Here is a 19,209-nt window from a genome sequence, read left to right as displayed (position 1 = left end):
TTGGCTACAATATTCATAGAGCCCAAGGCTCATGGCCGCCTTATCCGCCCCCGTTTATGTATGGTCCCTGGAGATATGTGTAATCAGACCCTTGTGTATGTGTTTAGTCCTCAGCTCTCTCTCCTCTCTGCTCTGAGTAAAGGCTGCACCAGGATTCTGGTTATATCTTACAGAAGAGCAGAGGGAAGGGGCTGTAGATCATTGGAGAGAGCTCAGAAAACAGCAGTGTGAGGAACACATCACTTCTACTTTTTTATTACTTTTGGTGAAACACAGAAGATTGATGCTCTATCTTGTGTACAGTGACTGGTTCCCTGTGCTGGTAACTTAAGGTGGTCCTATAACCCTCCGAATGATCTTAATAACAATACATTACGCTATGAAAAGTGCAGCCCCCTGGAGTTTTGTCTCCAATATTCGGATACAAAGTTGTGCCCAGTCCCAGGACCGGAGACAGTCGGCATCCTGGTATCTCGGAATAGGAGAAGTCAGACAGGTTGATGATCCTATAACACCAGGCACTTCATCATGGTGTCAGACCGATGCTATTTGCATTACTTTACATCTCGTGGCTGAGATTAGATCCTTTACTCTTTATCTCGCTGACAACCATCACTAAAGGAGATGTAAAAAACTAATTCCCAAGATCATTAAAGAAAGTGGAAATGTAAATGATCACAGACTTCAAAATGATGCTGGAAGATAATAAAAGGGAATGGGGAGCAGTATAAGGGGTGCAGGGAGCAGTATAAGGGGTGCAGGAAGCAGTATAAGGGGTACAGGAAGCAGTGTAAGGGTGCACAGAGCTGTATAGGGGTGCAGGGAGCAGAATAGCGGGTGCAGGGCGCAGTATAGGTGTGCAGGGAGCAGTGTAGGTGTGCAGGGAGCAGTATAGGTGTGCAGGGAGCAGTATAGGTGTGCAGGGAGCAGTGTAGGTGTGCAGGGAGCAGTATAGGTGTGCAGGGAGCAGTATAGGTGTGCAGGGAGCAGTGTAGGGGGTGCAGGGAGCAATATAGGTGTGCAGGGAGCAGTGTGGGGGTGCAGGGAGCAGAATAGGGGTGCAGGAAGCTGTGTAGGGGTGCACGGAGTTGTATAGGGGTGTAGGGAGCAGTGTAGGGGTGCAGAGAGCAGAATAGGGGGTGCAGGAAGCAGTGCAGGGATGCAGTGATCAGTATAGGGGGTGCAGGAAGCAGTATAGGGGTACAGGGAGCAGTATAGAGAGAGCAGTGTAGGGGTGCAGGAAGCAGTATAGGGGCTGTACGGAGCAGTATAGGGGCTGTACGGAGCAGTATAGGGGCTGCACGGAGCAGTGTAGGGGTGCAGGGAGCAGTATAGGGGGTTCAGGGAGCAGTGTAGGGGTGCAGGGAGCAGTATAAAGGGTGCAGGGAGCAGTGTAGGGGTGCAGGGAGCAGTATAGAGAGAGCAGCGTAGGGGTCCAGTGATCAGTATAGGGCGAGCATGGAGCAGTGTAGGGTGCAGGAAGCAGTGTAGGGGTGCAGGGAGCAGTGTAGGGGTGCAGGGAGCAGTATAGAGAGAGCAGTGTAGGGGTCCAGTGATCAGTATAGGGCGAGCAGGGAGCAGTGTAGGGGTGCAGGAAGCAGTGTAGGGGTGCAGGGAGCAGTGTAGGGGTGCAGGGAGCAGTATAGAGAGAGCAGTGTAGGGGTCCAGTGATCAGTATAGGGCGAGCAGGGAGCAGTGTAGGGGTGCAGGAAGCAGTGTAGGGTGCAGGGAGCAGTGTAGGGGTGCAGGGAGCAGTATAGAGAGAGCAGTGTAGGGGTGCAGGGAGCAGTATAGAGAGAGCAGTGTAGGGGTCCAGTGATCAGTATAGGGCGAGCAGGGAGCAGTGTAGGGGTGCAGGGAGCAGTATAGAGAGAGCAGTGTAGGGGTCCAGTGATCAGTATAGGGCGAGCAGGGAGCAGTGTAGGGGTGCAGGAAGCAGTGTAGGGTGCAGGGAGCAGTGTAGGGTGCAGGGAGCAGTGTAGGGGTGCAGGTAACAGGGTAGGGGTGCAGGTAACAGGGTAGGGGTTCAGGGAGCAGTATAGGGGGAGCAAGGAGCAGTATAGGGGATTCAGGGAGCGGTATAGGGGTTAGGGGACTGTTTAGGTGGAGCAGGGAGCATAATAGAGGAATCATGGATCTGTATATAGGTGCAGGAAACTTTATAGGAGGAGCAGGGAGCAAAATAGGGGGTTCAGAGAGCTGTATAGGCAGAACAGGGAGCTGTATAGGTGTTACCAATAAAATATCAATAAAAATGATAAAATTCTGACACTAATCTCCCATTTTTTATCAGTACTGATACTAAACTAGGTCTCACACCTGGTAGTGTCAAATTTATCTTTAGCGCCCCCACTGGAGAGATACGTTACTACATGCTGCCTATTTACATAATTGAACTGTCCATATATAACATATATAACATGGATTGCGGGGTCCTCCAGAGGCTAGGAGATGAGGATCCTAATTGGGGGGACCCCATTTCTTTTTAGTCAAAATTCTCTATCAGATGATAGTAATTTGGGGAAATGTTTGTGTGTATTCTGCAGGACACATCTGCATTGCCGGCGTCTGCTGCGCGTTGTCACAATGTTGTGTTCACTTCCACTCCGCCGTCTCGCCGCGGTATCGCCCCCAGGTAAAAATAGTCTAGTCAAATATTGATAGGAAGCCCTCAGCGCTGCAGTCACAAAGTAAACTTCTACCAAAGACTGCGCCAAGGTGAGAGAGAGGAGCTATTAGGAACACTACTCCCATCATCCTGCCCCGATACTTGATACTGCTCTGTGTGGACAGGGCGTTGTGATCTGAAAACTAATAACACTTGTTGTCTCGTCAGTCGTTTGAAGAGCCTGGACGTTATTGAAAAGACAAAAATTGATCTTACGTTTTATGTCAACCCAAAATAAGTACATTGGAAGCATTACTTAGATTTATGTGTCCTAACACTGCTGTGCTCTTAGGGCTCTGCATTGAACTATTCCACAAATCCTCCAATGTGAGTAAAGGTGTTTGATTGTATACTATAGCATTCACTCACAGCTCTCCAGGGACAATACATAAGACTGGCTGCATAAAGCACAGAGCACAGCAGTGTGAGGATACGCCCCCAGTGCATTTGTAGAAGTGACAATCCTGGAATATAAATGCATATTTCACAGTCCTGTTGCTACTGTACTAACAACATACACAAAGGCTGGATGACACAGCTCTCCAGGGACAATACATAAGACTGGCTGCAGAAAGCACAGAGCACAGCAGTGTGAGGATACGCCCCCAGTGCATTTGTAGAAGTTACAATCCAGAAATATAAATCCATATTTCACAGTCCTGTTGCTACCGAACTAACAACATACACAAAGGCTGGATTACACAGCTCTCCAGGGATAATACATACAATACATAAGACTGTCTGCACAGAGCACAGCAGTGTGAGGATACGCCCCCAGTGCATTTGTAGAAATTACAATCCTGGAATATAAATCCAGCAGTGTGAGGATGGATAAACAGTATAGACAGGGGTGTAAATTGAGGGGGTGCAGTTGTAACTGGGCCCTAGATGATTAGGGGGCCCATAAGGTGTCACTTTTCCATATGAGAGACTAGTACTATAAGCCATACATTATAGCCGGGGGCCCTGGCACAGACTTAGCACTGGGGCCCGTCAGCTACACGTAGTCTCCAGAAGACCTTCATTATAATTCCTACGAGGTTCTCCTTAAAGTTCAAAGAGGGAATCTCCCACCAGAAAGTCCATGCGCTGATTTAATATTAAATGATGCTATTTCATGAGCGGGGGCCATGATGAGGAGGACTCCGCATACATCGCTGTCTGATACATAATGCAGAAAGGTCAAACAGCTTGAAGTGAGGGGAGCTTCGGCCATACAACTCCAGAGCGAGGCGCACCGAGGAGAGGCGGAGGCGCGCGCCGTTATCAGCCGACATCCAAATAAATAGATAGTGCAGTGAAGCGCGCAGCAGCATCTCCCAGGACCGCGCAGGATCACGCTGGAGGTAGTCAAGTGAGCAAAACCCGAAAAAGGCCACAGCCGAGGCTCCAGCCTCCCGGGACCGCTGGTCGGAGACCTGAAAATAACCAATATCCAGCTGCCTGGAACAAACACGTTTCCATTTAGCGAAAAAGTCCACAGGGTAGACTGCGGAGGAGGGGGCGCTGCCTGCACAATGGGGGGGGGGCAATGCAAACCCATGGATACAAAACCTATGAATCGGACTTAAAAGGGAAGGTTTAGAATTGAAAGAAAACAAACACAAACTCTTCAGAAGAAGCTCTTCTTGCCCTAGCACTAAAATAGTTCCTAGCCCTACAGATTACATACGCTGTGCACGTGACCACTGAGCCAGTTACTGGCCTCAGCGGTGATGACCAACGAGGCAAGAGGTTGGGTCAGTGATAAGGACTGCAGGATAAGTGAGGAGTCTGATAAGATAGAAGCATCGGAGACCAGAAAGACGCGGCTGTCATTATGGGGACGATGTTAGGGATTGGCTCAGTGGTCAAGTGCCCAATGATTGTGACCTCACTACTTCCAGTCTACTGGAAACAGAAGGCCCGGAGACCAGAAAGATGCAGTTGGAGCTATGTGGAGTATATAACTGTCCCCAAGGCTGTCCAGTGGAGGTCCTGCAGCTTTCTCATAGACAGAAGTACAGTGGAAGCCATGTTGGTTGTCAGTGAGCTAGACCTTATGAAAACCAAATGTAAGCACTTTAATAAATTACCCCCAACACAAAGATCATTAAACTTTAACCGTATAAGTAACTTTCAAAATATGACAGACACTTCTTGCTGGGTGAAATATTAGGTCACAGGGCACTTTTATTAACCAGTAAATATCCAAAAATCAGGCACTTGGGATAAAATCACACATTTTTGAGCTGTATTCCCAGCTGGCAAGTCGGCCAACCGAGCAACCACCATCTCTAAATCTTTCACCATTTTGCCTGCTGTGACTTCAAATCGACAATAAAATACAAAAAAATACAAAGAAATTACAAAAAAAACCATAACATCTCAATAACATTGGGAGGGATGGAGGGACAGCTGTAGTGTCTCCTCAAAAGGAAGATAACTTTGAATGATCAGCCATATAAACCCCCATGTAGGGGGGGAGGACGTCATGAGGTAACAGGGGAGGAGTGAGACCATATCTTAAAGGCAAAGATCACCAAATTTTGCATCTAATAACCTCAGCCCCCAGTCTAGGAGTACCTTCCTTAAACAGTCAGGTATACCCCACATATCAGAACCAGAGGTACAATGTCAGTCATATTATTTGTCCTCCAGCTCTCTTAGAACCAGAAGTACAACTGCGGCCAGATTGGTTGTCCTCCAGCTTTTTCCTATAACAGGGGTGCAGTGGCGGCCATATTGGTTGTCACACAGCTTTCTCATATAACAGGCGTGCAGTGGCGGCCATATTGGTTGTCACACAGCTTTCTCATATAACAGGCGTGCAGTGGCGGCCATGTTGGTTGTCACACAGCTTTCTCATATAACAGGAGTGCAGTGGCGGCCATATTGGTTGTCCTCCTTCTTTCTCATATAACAGGGGTGCAGTGGCAGCCATATTGGTTGTCCTCCTTCTTTCTCATATAACAGGGGTGCAGTGGTGGCCATATTGGTTGTCCTCCTTCTTTCTCATATAACAGGGGTGCAGTGGCAGCCATATTGGTTGTCCTCCTTCTTTCTCATATAACAGGGGTGCAGTGGCGGCCATATTGGTTGTCCTCCTTCTTTCTCATATAACAGGGGTGCAGTGGCGGCCATATTGGTTGTCCTCCTTCTTTCTCATATAACAGGGGTGCAGTGGCGGCCATATTGGTTGTCCTCCTTCTTTCTCACATAACAGGGGTGCAGTGGTGGCCATATTGGTTGTCCTCCTTCTTTCTCATATAACAGGGGTGCAGTGGCGGCCATATTGGTTGTCCTCCTTCTTTCTCATATAACAGGGGTGCAGTGGCGGCCATATTGGTTGTCACACAGCTTTCTCACATAACAGGGGTGCAGTGGCGGCCATATTGGTTGTCCTCCTTCTTTCTCATATAACAGGAGTGCAGTGGCGGCCATATTGGTTGTCCTCCTTCTTTCTCATATAACAGGGGTGCAGTGGCGGCCATATTGGTTGTCCTCCTTCTTTCTCACATAACAGGGGTGCAGTGGCGGCCATGTTGGTTGTCACACAGCTTTCTCATATAACAGGGGTACAGTGGCGGCCATGTTGGTTGTCACACAGCTTTCTCATATAACAGGGGTACAGTGGCGGCCATGTTGGTTGTCACACAGCTTTCTCATATAACAGGGATGCAGTGGCGGCCATGTTGGTTGTCACACAGCTTTCTCACATAACAGGGGTGCAGTGGCGGTCATATTGGTTGTCCTCCTCCTTTCTCACATAACAGGGGTGCAGTGGCGGCCATATTAGTTGTCCTCCTTCTTTCTCACATAACAGGGGTGCAGTGGCGGCCATGTTGGTTGTCACACAGCTTTCTCACATAACAGGGGTGCAGTGGCGGTCATATTGGTTGTCCTCCTTCTTTCTCATATAACGGGGGTGCAGTGGCGGCCATATTGGTTGTCACCCAGCTTTCCCAGGGAGAGAGATGACTCACTAAGCACATTTCTATTGTCCGGGAGTTTCTCCGGAGCAGCAGTTGACATTTTGCGGTGTCGCTCTCTGCGGTGCTGAGAACAGGGCGCTGTACACACCACGCTAATCTCTCCTGGTAGAGGAGATCTCCATGAATGTCCTCCCCTGCTGTGCTCTGCTACTAATGGATTCATCAACTGCATCCTCTCACACAAATTAGATGGAAATTACAGATTAGCAATTATGTGTTTTGCCGCTTGCAGTTCTCCATAGAGATGAGGAAGAATAGGATCTGCCGGTGCAGGGTCTCTACTACGGCCCCTAATACACTGCATATATTACAGGGGGCAATGTACAATAGTAATTACACCGGGGTAGGATGCCTTCCCTACAGCACTAAATGCACAGATCATATAGATAAATCACAAGGCGGGAGAGGCAATTAGGAATTACAATAGATTAGATTGAGAAATTAGGGGAATGAGGAAGGACAAACATACATAGATGATAGACAGATATAAGATAGAAAGATATGAGATAGATATACAACACCCCTGCCAATGCATGTGCAGGGTGGTAGTGGCGAATAGCACCCAATCCAGGTCAGGAGCTGTTAGGGAGAATGATGATCTCTCTAGGATGTTTCTAGAACTTGGAATATTGAGTAATTACAGCTGTAGCTACTGCCTGGCAAGGCAACAGTTAACAAGGTGATATGTGACTGTCCAATTATGTTCTTGTAATACAAGTTGGAAGGTGATTGGAGAAGTGCTACCACCTGACCAGGGAGCATATAAACCCCTGCTGGGCGGAAGCACATGGTTTTAGCACAAGGTCTGTCTTTCCATAGAGTCTGCAGACAGAACCAGACCTCATGGTCTGTCTGCCACAGCCACTGTCCTAATCCCAGGAACTTGTAGTGCCTCAGGCCTACTGCCTAGCACCCAGGGCAAGTACGGAGACTTAAGCCCAGAACTGAGATCCACCACCCGGACATCTGCACCAGCCCAGCCTGTATCTACTACCAGGCTGCGTGTTACCTTCCTGTGGACCGGCTCTCCATGACTCTTCCAGTTTAAGACTCTGCTGTTAATCATTTGGCCGTTGCCTGCCATCTGCTGTTCAATAAAGAAATGTAAGTTGATTTGCCCAACGTTGCCTCCATCTGATCCCTGGATCACCAGTGACTCATCCTACAGACACCCAGGGTGAACCAGTACATCAACCTCTTTCTCCATTTTTCTTGCTCACACCACCTGCTGGAGACCTGCCAGGTTGTAGTACTGTCCTCCGGTCCCCATAACAAGCACCAAAACATCAGTGCACCCTAGACCGCAACCGCCAGCCACTCCGGTATCCTCCAGGGCCCAAGAAAAGGCTAGACCCCGGTGGGGAATGTTGCACATAGATAGATATGAAAGAGATAGATATGTGATAGATAGGTCGTGATTCAGATAGAAGTGTGTCACACGCCCCATGTTAAAGGTGCACCAAAAATCCTGAATCTGGTGCCCACTGCGCTAAACAGGCAAACTGCACATAGTACACACTGCTCTGTTATTAGTAAATATTGGACCTGACATTTCAGTTTATTACCACCTATCTATAGATAGATAGACATGAAATAAATGATAGATTTATCCTGGTAACTTATCTGATGTCCCAGTCCCATGTAAAATTTCAGATAACACATTGGGGAACTTACCCGGTCCCCTGGAGTTCCCAGAAAGTGCATTGTGCCGCGATTCACTAAGATTGTGCGCCTGATATCCTGCATGTGTCGCTTCCCCGCTCAGGTCCCCGGAGTTCACCTTCTTCTTCCTGGTGCATGTAAGTGCATTGTCTTGCGACAGAATTTGAAAGTTAAATCTCGCGCTCGGTCCGAATCAGTTGGATTGTCTGACCCCAATTTCTTTTGCATGGAAGCAGCACAGCCGCGCCAAAATCTGATCGGACGTGACACAATCCCAGCGCAGACACCTGTTAAATACCTGTCCAAGCCGCGCAAATCCAGAAAACGTCATTAAGTCTGGCGGAAGTGCGTGCGGACCCTTCGTAAATGAGCCCCATTCTATCTGGATGACTTGACACGGACCAGTCACCTCTACTATGCAGCCGCACAGCTGAGCTGTCATGACATACACAAACACCAGTAACTTTTAGGTGTTATTCCTGCAGATCCTCCCTTAGAGCGGCGGTCTGATTATTCAGATCGCGTGGTGGGGGTGATGTTATTGCATATTTCTTTGTAGCTCTGACATGCGAGTGCTCGGGGTAAGACAGAACATCTGGGCTTGTCGGAGCATCTGTTTCTCCATTGGACAATGTTTCGGGGCCTCCCGCAGGAGGCGATTGGCGCGGCGTCTGTGTATGCGCACAATTTAACAAAACATTGAAGGAGATATTGGCCCCGTATGGGTTCGGGGTCCCCCTCTGATAGCTTATTAACAGGTTTTCCTGGTGTTTCATGAGAAACCACATGGCGCTTATTTGTTTTTTGTATTCCAATTACTATTCACAGGCGCCGCTCTTCGTGTTATTTCTTAAAGTGAACCTGTCCTTATAACCCGCTGCCTCTGCCAGAAGACAAATTGGTTAGTTGTAGCACAACTTCGAGAAAATTCTGTGCCGGATGACGTCTCCGGAGTCCACTGGGTGTGACCTGGCGGAAATCATACACAGCCTCTGACTTGTACTGTGATTCATATGGATGACTCTATATCGCCATCCACAGGCCACACAGAGTCAGAAATAAATTAGAAATCCAGACCACTCACCACTTAATGGCTTCTTATCTGGTCAAAACATAAGTTCTCTGACTTATATTGTGGGTACCACAAGACCCTACAAATCTTTTATCGTACTGATGATGTGCCGTAAGAATAGGTCATCAATTTATGTTTTCTTAGATAACTTTAAAAGCCGAGCGTATACTATTTATAAACTCTATAGTAACACAGTATGCAGTAAGCTCCTGAGCTCCCTCTAGTGGTGACTGTAGGTAGCTAAAATTGTATCCTTTCAAAGGGTTTTCCCTAGGAATCAGCCGGTGTAGGGAAAAAAAAAAGAAAGCGTAGGTACCCCACACCAGGTCCCAGGTTCCGCTCCTCCCTATGATACTTTTGGGATTGTCTCCAGGTCAGGGGATCACAAATCCCACTTCAGCCAATAAGTGGCTACCTCTAACCTGGGAACAATAAAAGAAGCAAGCTCCTATGACCAACAGTAGCAACGTCACATTATTGAAGGAGGCAATTGATTGGCTGAAGGGGGTCCTGTATCCCCTCTAAACTTTTGGCTGGATGCGATGCCCAAAAAATGGAAGTACTAAATCCGATCGCGGGCGCCAAAATCCCGGGGCAATTTGGAACAAAACGAAAATCGTTGGGGAAGCTGACGAAAATGTGCTCCGCAGACCCTTAGTAAATGATCCCCAAAGAAATTATTTCTAAGTGAATAGATAAAAAGCAAAGTGCAAACAGCAGTCACTTTAAAGACGTTGTACAAAGAGACTGGTATAATATTATTGATGTAGACTGCAGTTCCATATACTGCCTCTGGACAGCAGCAGCACTGTTTTTGTTTTTTTTATAAAAAGAAGGGTTTTTAATTTATATTTTTATACAACACTAATATTAAACAGCAATGGGGTTTCATCACAAGTAGCGTTACCAAAATGGGGCTCCCACCCCCCTACAGCTTTACCAGTGAGAGGGGAGCAGATGTTTCAGTCTACGAGGGTTAAGGAGCCTTAACAAGTCCCTGGCAGTAGTCCTGCCGCCGCTCTGTGATGAGGGGGGGGGGGCTGCATTCTTAGTTCATTAGTCTTGGAGATGCCTTTTTTTTCGTCTGCTGCTGGTGTCTATTTATTTTAGATTTTTCCTCCTTGTGCTAATGAACTGTCACACAATGTTGTTGTTTTTTTTGTGCACAAGATTTGTAGGCACCCGTGCACACAGCGCCAATGCTAATGAGCTCCTCGTTTAGGTGGCACAAGATAATCCGTATGATTGGTGCCGGCCGACAGCCTCTCAATTTGTTCAGCCCATGGACGACCGTCTTAATAAGGGTCTCAGCCGCACAGATCTACAGCTCCTGGTGTATCCCGCTGCATATAATACTGTGGGCCAGATTTATTAAAACGCTTGCGCCAGTTTTCTGTCTGACTTTGCACTGTACCGAACGTGCAAACTGCTTGTACATGTAGTTATAGAAAGTCTGCACCAGCAACAAAATTCTGCACCTAATTGGGCGTTCCGGTGTCAGTTCGGACTGTGCTACGTATTTATTACCGCAAAATTTTGGTGCCACTTCCCGAGCGAGCAGGGGGTGCCAGATTAATAAAGACCGTGCAACAGTTTTCAATAATCTGCAGCACTCTGCACAATAGTCTCCGCACTCAGCACCCATAGTCTCCGCACTCAGCACCCATAGTCTCCGCACTCAGCACCCATAGCCACCGCACTCAGCACCCATAGCCACCGCACTCAGCACCCATAGCCACCGCACTCAGCACCCATAGCCACCGCACTCAGCACCAATAGCCACCGCACTCAGCACCAATAGCCACCGCACTCAGCACCAATAGCCACCGCACTCAGCACCAATAGCCACCGCACTCAGCACCAATAGCCACCGCACTCAGCACCAATAGCCACCGCACTCAGCACCAATAGCCACCGCACTCAGCACCAATAGCCACCGCACTCAGCACCAATAGCCACCGCACTCAGCACCAATAGCCACCGCACTCAGCACCAATAGCCACCGCACTCAGCACCAATAGCCACCGCACTCAGCACCAATAGCCACCGCACTCAGCACCAAAAGTCTCCGCACTTAGCACCAATAGCCACCGCACTCAGCACCAATAGCCACCGCACTCAGCACCAATAGCCACCGCACTCAGCACCAATAGCCACCGCACTCAGCACCAATAGCCACCGCACTCAGCACCAAAAGTCTCCGCACTTAGCACCAATAGCCACTGCACTTAGTACAGACGGCACTAGTTTTGATAAATCTGGAACATTGTATGAGTGGGGCTGTTACTTAAAACACAATACTGGATAACCACATTCAAGTCACCAGGACATGAAAAGTTTTGACCTCTGATAATAAGGAGGAATTAGAGGGGCCTTGCTATGTTATCCCCGTCTTCAGGTAAAATGGGTCAGAAATAAAGATTTATTCTGGAGTGAACGAGGGAAATCTTTTCATCCATTTGAAGGAGCAGGAATAAATGAAGAGAGATGAAGGCGAGGCGCGCATGGGGAAAGTGGAGGAAAGTGATGGAGGCTCGGGGGTCCGGCCTCGGTGGGATTGCCGAGATTGTATTGTATTTTCTGTATTGCGTTTGTCATTTACGCCTAACAAGCTTTAAAGGGGCAGCAGTAAACCTTGGAGGGGATAGATAGACAGACAGTAATTGCATGTCTTCTGTACCACAATGGCCTTAGACCTCAATCTGTCATCCTTTCTGGGTCTCTATAAGCTACAGAAATCAGCTGTCGCTCTTGATAAATGATCGCGTTTCACTCTCTTCTTTCTCCTTTTATTTATGTATTTCTTTTTCATTTCTCACCCAGGGGGATTCCAGGAAAAAAATGTGGGACCATAATCTTATCAGCCGAGGAACTCAGCAATTGTCGGGTTTGTATGGATTTCTATACACTGTAACAAAAGAGCAGCGCATTTCAGACCGCCGACACGTGACAAGCGCTGGCGTAAAGGCCGCGGCCGGCTCGGTGACCGATTTCTTATTCCTCCAATATAATCTACCATGAAAATTGAATGAAAATTCTAAAATTTGCGCTTTTAATGATTTTCCACTGTTTTGTGTGATGAGCTGCCGTGCATGCCTTTGTGTTGTCAAGGTAACAGACAGCAAACATACCCTGTGTAGTCTGATCTTGCAGTCCTACTGTCACGTCTGTGTCAGCATCTTCCTTAATCCATGCCAGTAGGTTGAGGAAATGTTCACTTTTTCTGCCATTCACTTGTCTGGCAGTCTGAACTGTGCTCTAGTGGCTGGATGACCTGATATTAACCCACGCTTTCTCTCTCTCTGCCCTTCTCTAGCAAGGGTTAACTCTGTGTGTCTGTGATTGCCAGTTCTTTACACCTCAGTAAGGCATCATCCATGAGGCGAGTTGAGCCTCTTGCCTCAGGCAGCACCACCTGCAGCAAGATGGTGGGCGGCATCAGGGGCACAGTCACCTGTTATAAAGCAGGACCTGACACCTAAAAATATTGTCTCTTCACAAACGATGTCAGCAGGGGTGCTAGACACTGTATGGCAAACCCACTTACTAAAAAAGAAAAATCACAAACTATAATACTACTGGATGGGGGGGGGGTTCTATAACTTTCCTCAGGTAGCAGGGAGTTTAGATTAATCCCCAGGGCCTTACTCTTTATTAGTACAGGTGGTCCCCTACTTAAGGACACCCGACTTACAGATGACCCCTACTTAAGGACGGACCCCTCTGCCCCCTGTGACCTCTGGAGAAGCTCTCTGGATGTTACTATAGTCCCAGACTGTAATGATCAGCTGTAAGGCGTCTGTAATAAAGTTTTATTGATAATCCTTGGTCCCATTACAGCAAAAAATTTGAAACTCCAATTGTCACTGGAGCAAAAAAAAAAAAATTGTCTAGAACTAGAATTATAAAACATACAGCTTCGACTTACGTACAAATTCAACTTAAGAACAAACCTGTGGACCCTATCTTGTACGTAACCCGGGGACTGCCTGTATTCACCTCTCACTCCATAGGTTGCTGGTCAAATTTCAGTCTGGTTTATCTTCCGGTACCTAAGGAGGGATTGTCTTCTAGTTGTCCTGGGTCATTAGGACCTGCTGAGGCAATAGGCAGGTGTCAATTTTGGTGGGGTAAGCTTAGGGCTCAATGTCCTGTATGTCTTCCTGAGTCCCTGTCCCCCATACACCTACCTTCCTGCAACAGGCATAGCGTGGTGTAGCAGATTTTTTCAAAAGTGCTCCTTTAACAGCAAATTTGGAAATTAAAGTAGGTAGTTTCAGACTACGCAAAGTTTGCTCGTTGTCTGTTACCATGGAGACATAAGAAATGTGTATAGCAGCTATAAACACCCAACGGTAGTAAATCTTTAATAATGACCAATTGCAAAGTTGTTTTATTTTTTCAGTTTAGATACAGAGGGACAATATAAGGATCGGTTTGCCATTGCCTAAAGGAAAAATCAGGCTACAGAATGTGTTTAATTAGTCCTGGGTCATAAGTCAAGTCACTCTAGAAATGTCGCCCTTTTCTATAGTGAAATACCAAGATGTCATCAATGAGAAATCTGAAACAGGGCACCCAAATATTAATGTATCCTCTGTAACCTCTGGTACATATTAAACATTCTAGGTGCTTCAAACTCATTTGTGTGGCATGCTATAGTGTTCTAACCATGAAAAATGATCCATTACAAATGATCCAGTGTGATCCCAAGCGATCATAAAAAAAAATTACTGAGAGACGTAGAAGACATTTCCCTACAGTGGCCACTACAGGAGAAAAGTAGAATTACACCCCACTTATTCAGATGAATGTGTGACCATGTAATACATGGTCATGCCAAGTCCTCCAGAGCAGGAACATTGGTTAATAAGCACCATTACATTGGACCTTGCCAAAACTGTTGCAGAATCTTCATTATTGGACCTCCTCAGACCTTATAACAAGTCACCTATATGAAATATAGATGTTGTCCCAAAAATTATAAAAGAGGAGATATTTCTGGAACACGGTCCTGCTACCTAATAATTAATTTCACTTTTCATCAATGTAATTGATTACATTCATATTTATGACCCGCAGGCAGCGGGAATGGTGAACAAAAAAAGTTCTCGGTGTCTTGTCTCTCTTGATTAACCCAAATTTTATCTTCTCTCTCCTAAAATATCTTCTTACGTTAATCAGAAGATTCTGTAAATGTCCAGGACAGGTTTATATTAGATTAGGACACTCCATCTGAGATGAAACAAGAATTCCAAGCCACCGGGGGTTGCAGAGCACCAAATTAGGAAATCTGTCCAATCTCTATGAAACTTGAACTTATGTGTAGGTCTGTATACAGAATTACCCCCCTCGACTGGTTCATTGCATCTCTATGAAAGGACCTTTCCACACCAACAAGGGGGGCTTATATGGGGCATAAACTCCTTTTCACTGGGTGGACTTCTACTAGGGTGCAAAGTAGTCAGACACCTACAGATCTGATATTAATGATGGGTATCACAAGCAGACGGTTGTGGGCCCACCTAACGGATCAGGCGTTGGGAAACATTGGGGGTCATTTACTAAGGGCCCGAATCGCGTTTTACGGCAGGTTACCCAAATTTTTCCGTTTTTTGTGCCAATTTTCCCTAAATTGCCCCAGGTTTTTGGCGCACACGATCGGATTGTGCCGCACCGACTTGCACGCGACGAAAATCGGGGGGCGTGGCCGTACAAAAACTCGACGGATTCGAAAAAAACGCAGCATTTTTTTTTAAAAAGTGACACGCGCTTACCTGCACTTGGCCCGGCTTGGGGAACTTCAGTGCATTCCGACAAACTTCAGCGCAGCGACACCTGGTGGACATTGGGGGAACTACCTTAGTGAATCCTCCAAAGAGAACGCGCCGCTGGATCGCGAATGGACCGGGTAAGTAAATCTGCCCCATTGTCTAAGTGACCTCACTGGTTCTCACAATTCAACCCCTTGTTACAGGGATGTAAACAGGTCCCTACCTTTTAAAATGGTCCATTGCTCAGGCACCTTACTATGAGGGAACTTGCCTTACATAACCAGTGGCAGGAGGGAATTGGTTGAGGGGAAGAAATTTGGATACCCTCAGAGGGGGACGCTTGCAGATGGGGTATAAATAACCAGATGGCCATGACCACCAGTTTGCCAGTCTTGGAGAAGTCCTTTAAGCACAATATTCAGACTATTTTCCCCTCTGATACACGATGCAGCTTTGTGGAAAGGATTTTGATTGAAATTCTTCCAAGCTCCACTCACTGATCATGGACATGACAGACATAGCAGAGGGAGGCGTCCATCTTGGCACAATCTGATGCTGTGATTGCCAGGCGGCAAGGTGTTGCAGCTCCCGGCAATTATCGTCAGCCACGTTCCCACTTCATCAGCCTTTCCTGTTACATTTTAATTGCAGAAGTACAGCAGTAACAAACCAGTAATCAGAGCAGAAGAAGAGGATATCACCACAGATCGAAAACTTCATTCCAGTGGTTTCCTAGAAAATTCTTGATTTTTTATAGCGGAGGAGGGGAGAGGTCCAGTTTTGGCAAATTTTTTTGCCCAATTAAAGGGGACATTCAATTCACCCAAACTTTATGTTGCTCGAACTGACGATATGATCGGGCTAGGAACAGTGGCTGCTCATCTGAAGTGTGTTGTGTCTTCTGGTTCTGGCAAGTTTCATGGGGTCTGAGGGAACCTTTAGAGCATTGTCAGGATTGGATAGAGGGGGAAGAAACCATCACGTGACAAGATGTGCTGCTTTGGGCCTTGGGTTCCATTGATAGGGCCTCGAGTTCTTAGTCAGCAAGGTTATTGATGCTTCTTCCCAATGAATGGACCATTTTTGGCGGGCAGAACATAGAGAAACATGGGTCTGTGGAAAAGTTTTTGAGAACCGAGGACCAAGAGAGACAAACAGCACCTGGTTCTTTCCAGACAACAGCCCAACCAGCTTTTGATACGAAACTGAACACTCATTTGACACCTGTCTCCATGATGCACCCGGTATCACTATAGTTATAGCGGAAGTTACCTAGGTCCAGGGGATTAATAGGTCCAGACAGAGATGTAATGTAAAATTTGTACCAGCCCCTCACTATACTGTATACTGGTCTCCTGCCAGGGGCGTAACTTGAGGGGGTGCAGAGGGTGCGGTCGCAACCGGGCCCAAGAGGCTTAGGGGGCCCATAAGGTCTCACTTTCCCATTTCAGAAGACTATTACTATACACCATACATTATAGTCGGGGGGCCTGGCACAGACTTTGCACCAGGGTCCATCAGCTTTAAGTTACGCCCCTGTCTCCTGCTATTAGGAAGTGTCCCTGTTATGGACCCCTTTAGGCTTCCGGGCCCTTTACACTACAGGGTCCGGTTTTCCCTCTTCCGTTTACATTCTAGATGACATGCAAAGCAGTGTTACATAAAAATACTAAAAATACCCCGAGCTGGGCGTCCTGTCCGCAGGTTCTCACTACAGGTGCATCAGTGTAACCCGCGTCTCCTCCATTTACAGGACATTGTTACTATGCAGCTGTGCGCTAATAAGTTGGACAAGAAAGATTTCTTCGGGAAGTCAGACCCTTTCCTCGTATTCTATCGCAGTAATGAGGACGGCACGTAAGTCTGACTGGTGACTTCTTATTAGAAAACTCAAGACTATCAACGGGGGGGGGCATAATTCTAGAGACTTGCGTCTCCAAGTAACGACTAAGCAGAAATTACTTTCCACGCATTAATTATAGTGTAAAATTGGAATAAGAAAACTACATATAAAACATCTCTTGCCCAAGTTTTAAAAAACATGGCTGCCATTTTTCCAGAAACAGCGCCACACTTGTGCAAAGGTCATGCCTGGTACTTCAGTAATTACACAATAAACCAAAGCGTTGAAATGGCGCTGGTACTAAATAAATCAGCAGGACTTAAGGGTCCCACATTCTGTTTATGGGAGCCCCCCATAATCCTAGATTTATCCCCTCGCCTGTGGCTCTAAATGTAGACCAAGATGTTTTTATTCTTTAAAAGCAAGCGGAGATCTTGAAGATAAATTAGAGTTGCAGAAACTCTTTTTCGAGGCGACTTACAAAACCTTTTGCCTTGTTTTACAGGTTCACAATCTGCCACAAAACAGAAGTGGTGAAGAACACGCTGAACCCTGTATGGCAGCCGTTCACTATCCCTGTGCGAGCGCTGTGCAACGGTGACTATGACAGGTCTGGGAATTCCTGGATCCCTTCTCCAGGTGTTATCTCTGTAGTTGTATTTCACATGACCCCATACAAGACGGGCCTGGCGGGCAGCGGGGTGTCATGGCGGATCTTCTCTGACCGCTGCTCATTGTTCCCCTCACCTCTCTCTGCTAACTGTATAGACAGCGAGCCAAGCATGCATGTGTCTGTGTATATGTGTATGTACTGTATATTCAACCGCAGCTTCACCCCAATAATAATTATAATAAATGTAGCAATGTGTCTATCTATATGTCTGTGTGTCCATTTTTGCATAAATACTTACGTATGTTCTTTACAACACTATAGTTGTGTGTATCTGTATCTACATTGTGTATTATAGGCTTGTATATTTTTATGTTATATAACAGTATGTATATGTGTCTTATTTTCATTTTTAAGTGTGTATAGCATATAAGTATAGTGTGAATGTTTGTTAATTGTAATGTACTGTATGTGTCTGTATATATTTCTGAGTGTGTATTTGTATGTGTGTGCATGTATGAGTGCATATATCTATTGTACAGTATACAGATGAGTGTATATGTATGTGTGTGCATGTATGAGTGCATATATCTATTGTACAGTATACGGATGAGTGTATATGTATGTGTGTGCATGTATGAGTGCATATATCTATTGTACAGTATACGGATGAGTGTATATGTATGTGTGTGCATGTATGAGTGCATATATCTATTGTACAGTATACGGATGAGTGTATATGTATGTGTGTGCATGTATGAGTGCATATATCTATTGTACAGTATACGGATGAGTGTATATGTATGTGTGTGCATGTATGAGTGCATATATCTATTGTACAGTATACGGATGAGTGTATATGTATGTGTGTGCATGTATGAGTGCATATATCTATTGTACAGTATATGGATGAGTGTATATGTATGTGTGTGCATGTATGAGTGGATATATCTATTGTACAGTATACGGATGAGTGTATATGTATGTGTGCGCATGTATGAGTGCATATATCTATTGTACAGTATACGGATGAGTGTATATGTATGCATGTATGAGTGCATATATCTATTGTACAGTATACAGATGAGTGTATATGTATGTGTGTGCATGTATGAGTGCATATATCTATTGTACAGTATACGGATGAGTGTATATGTATGTGTGTGCATGTATGAGTGCATATATCTATTGTACAGTATACGGATGAGTGTATATGTATGTGTGTGCATGTATGAGTGCATATATCTATTGTACAGTATACAGATGAGTGTATATGTATGTGTGTGCATGTATGAGTGCGTATCTCTTTTGTACAGTATACGGATGAGTGTACATGTATGTGTGTGCATGTATGAGTGCATATATCTATTGTACAGTATACAGATGAGTGTATATGTATGTGTGTACATGTATGAGTGCATATATCTATTGTACAGTATACAGATGAGTGTATATGTATGTGTGTGCATGTATGAGTGCATATATCTATTGTACAGTATACGGATGAGTGTATATGTATGTGTGTGCATGTATGAGTGCATATATCTATTGTACAGTATACGGATGAGTGTATATGTATGTGTGTGCATGTATGAGTGCATATATC

The 19,209-nt window shown here is 46.0% G+C and overlaps 1 protein-coding gene across 1 annotated transcript in view; it reads left to right on the top strand.

The window, feature by feature from the left end:
• Nucleotides 1–19,209, top strand: part of CPNE9 (copine family member 9) — a 176,849-nt gene that overhangs the window by 125,170 nt on the left and 32,470 nt on the right. The window contains exons 8-10 of the mRNA XM_072128058.1: nt 12,200–12,263; nt 16,904–17,007; nt 17,499–17,603. Coding sequence (XP_071984159.1) covers nt 12,200–12,263; nt 16,904–17,007; nt 17,499–17,603 — 273 coding nt within the window. The remainder of the gene's footprint in view (nt 1–12,199; nt 12,264–16,903; nt 17,008–17,498; nt 17,604–19,209) is intronic.

This window comes from Engystomops pustulosus, chromosome 10 (assembly GCF_040894005.1).
Source record: "Engystomops pustulosus chromosome 10, aEngPut4.maternal, whole genome shotgun sequence".
Taxonomy (NCBI): domain Eukaryota; kingdom Metazoa; phylum Chordata; class Amphibia; order Anura; family Leptodactylidae; genus Engystomops; species Engystomops pustulosus.
Note: the sequence above shows the minus strand (reverse complement) of the source record. Positions and strands in the feature narration are given on the sequence as shown.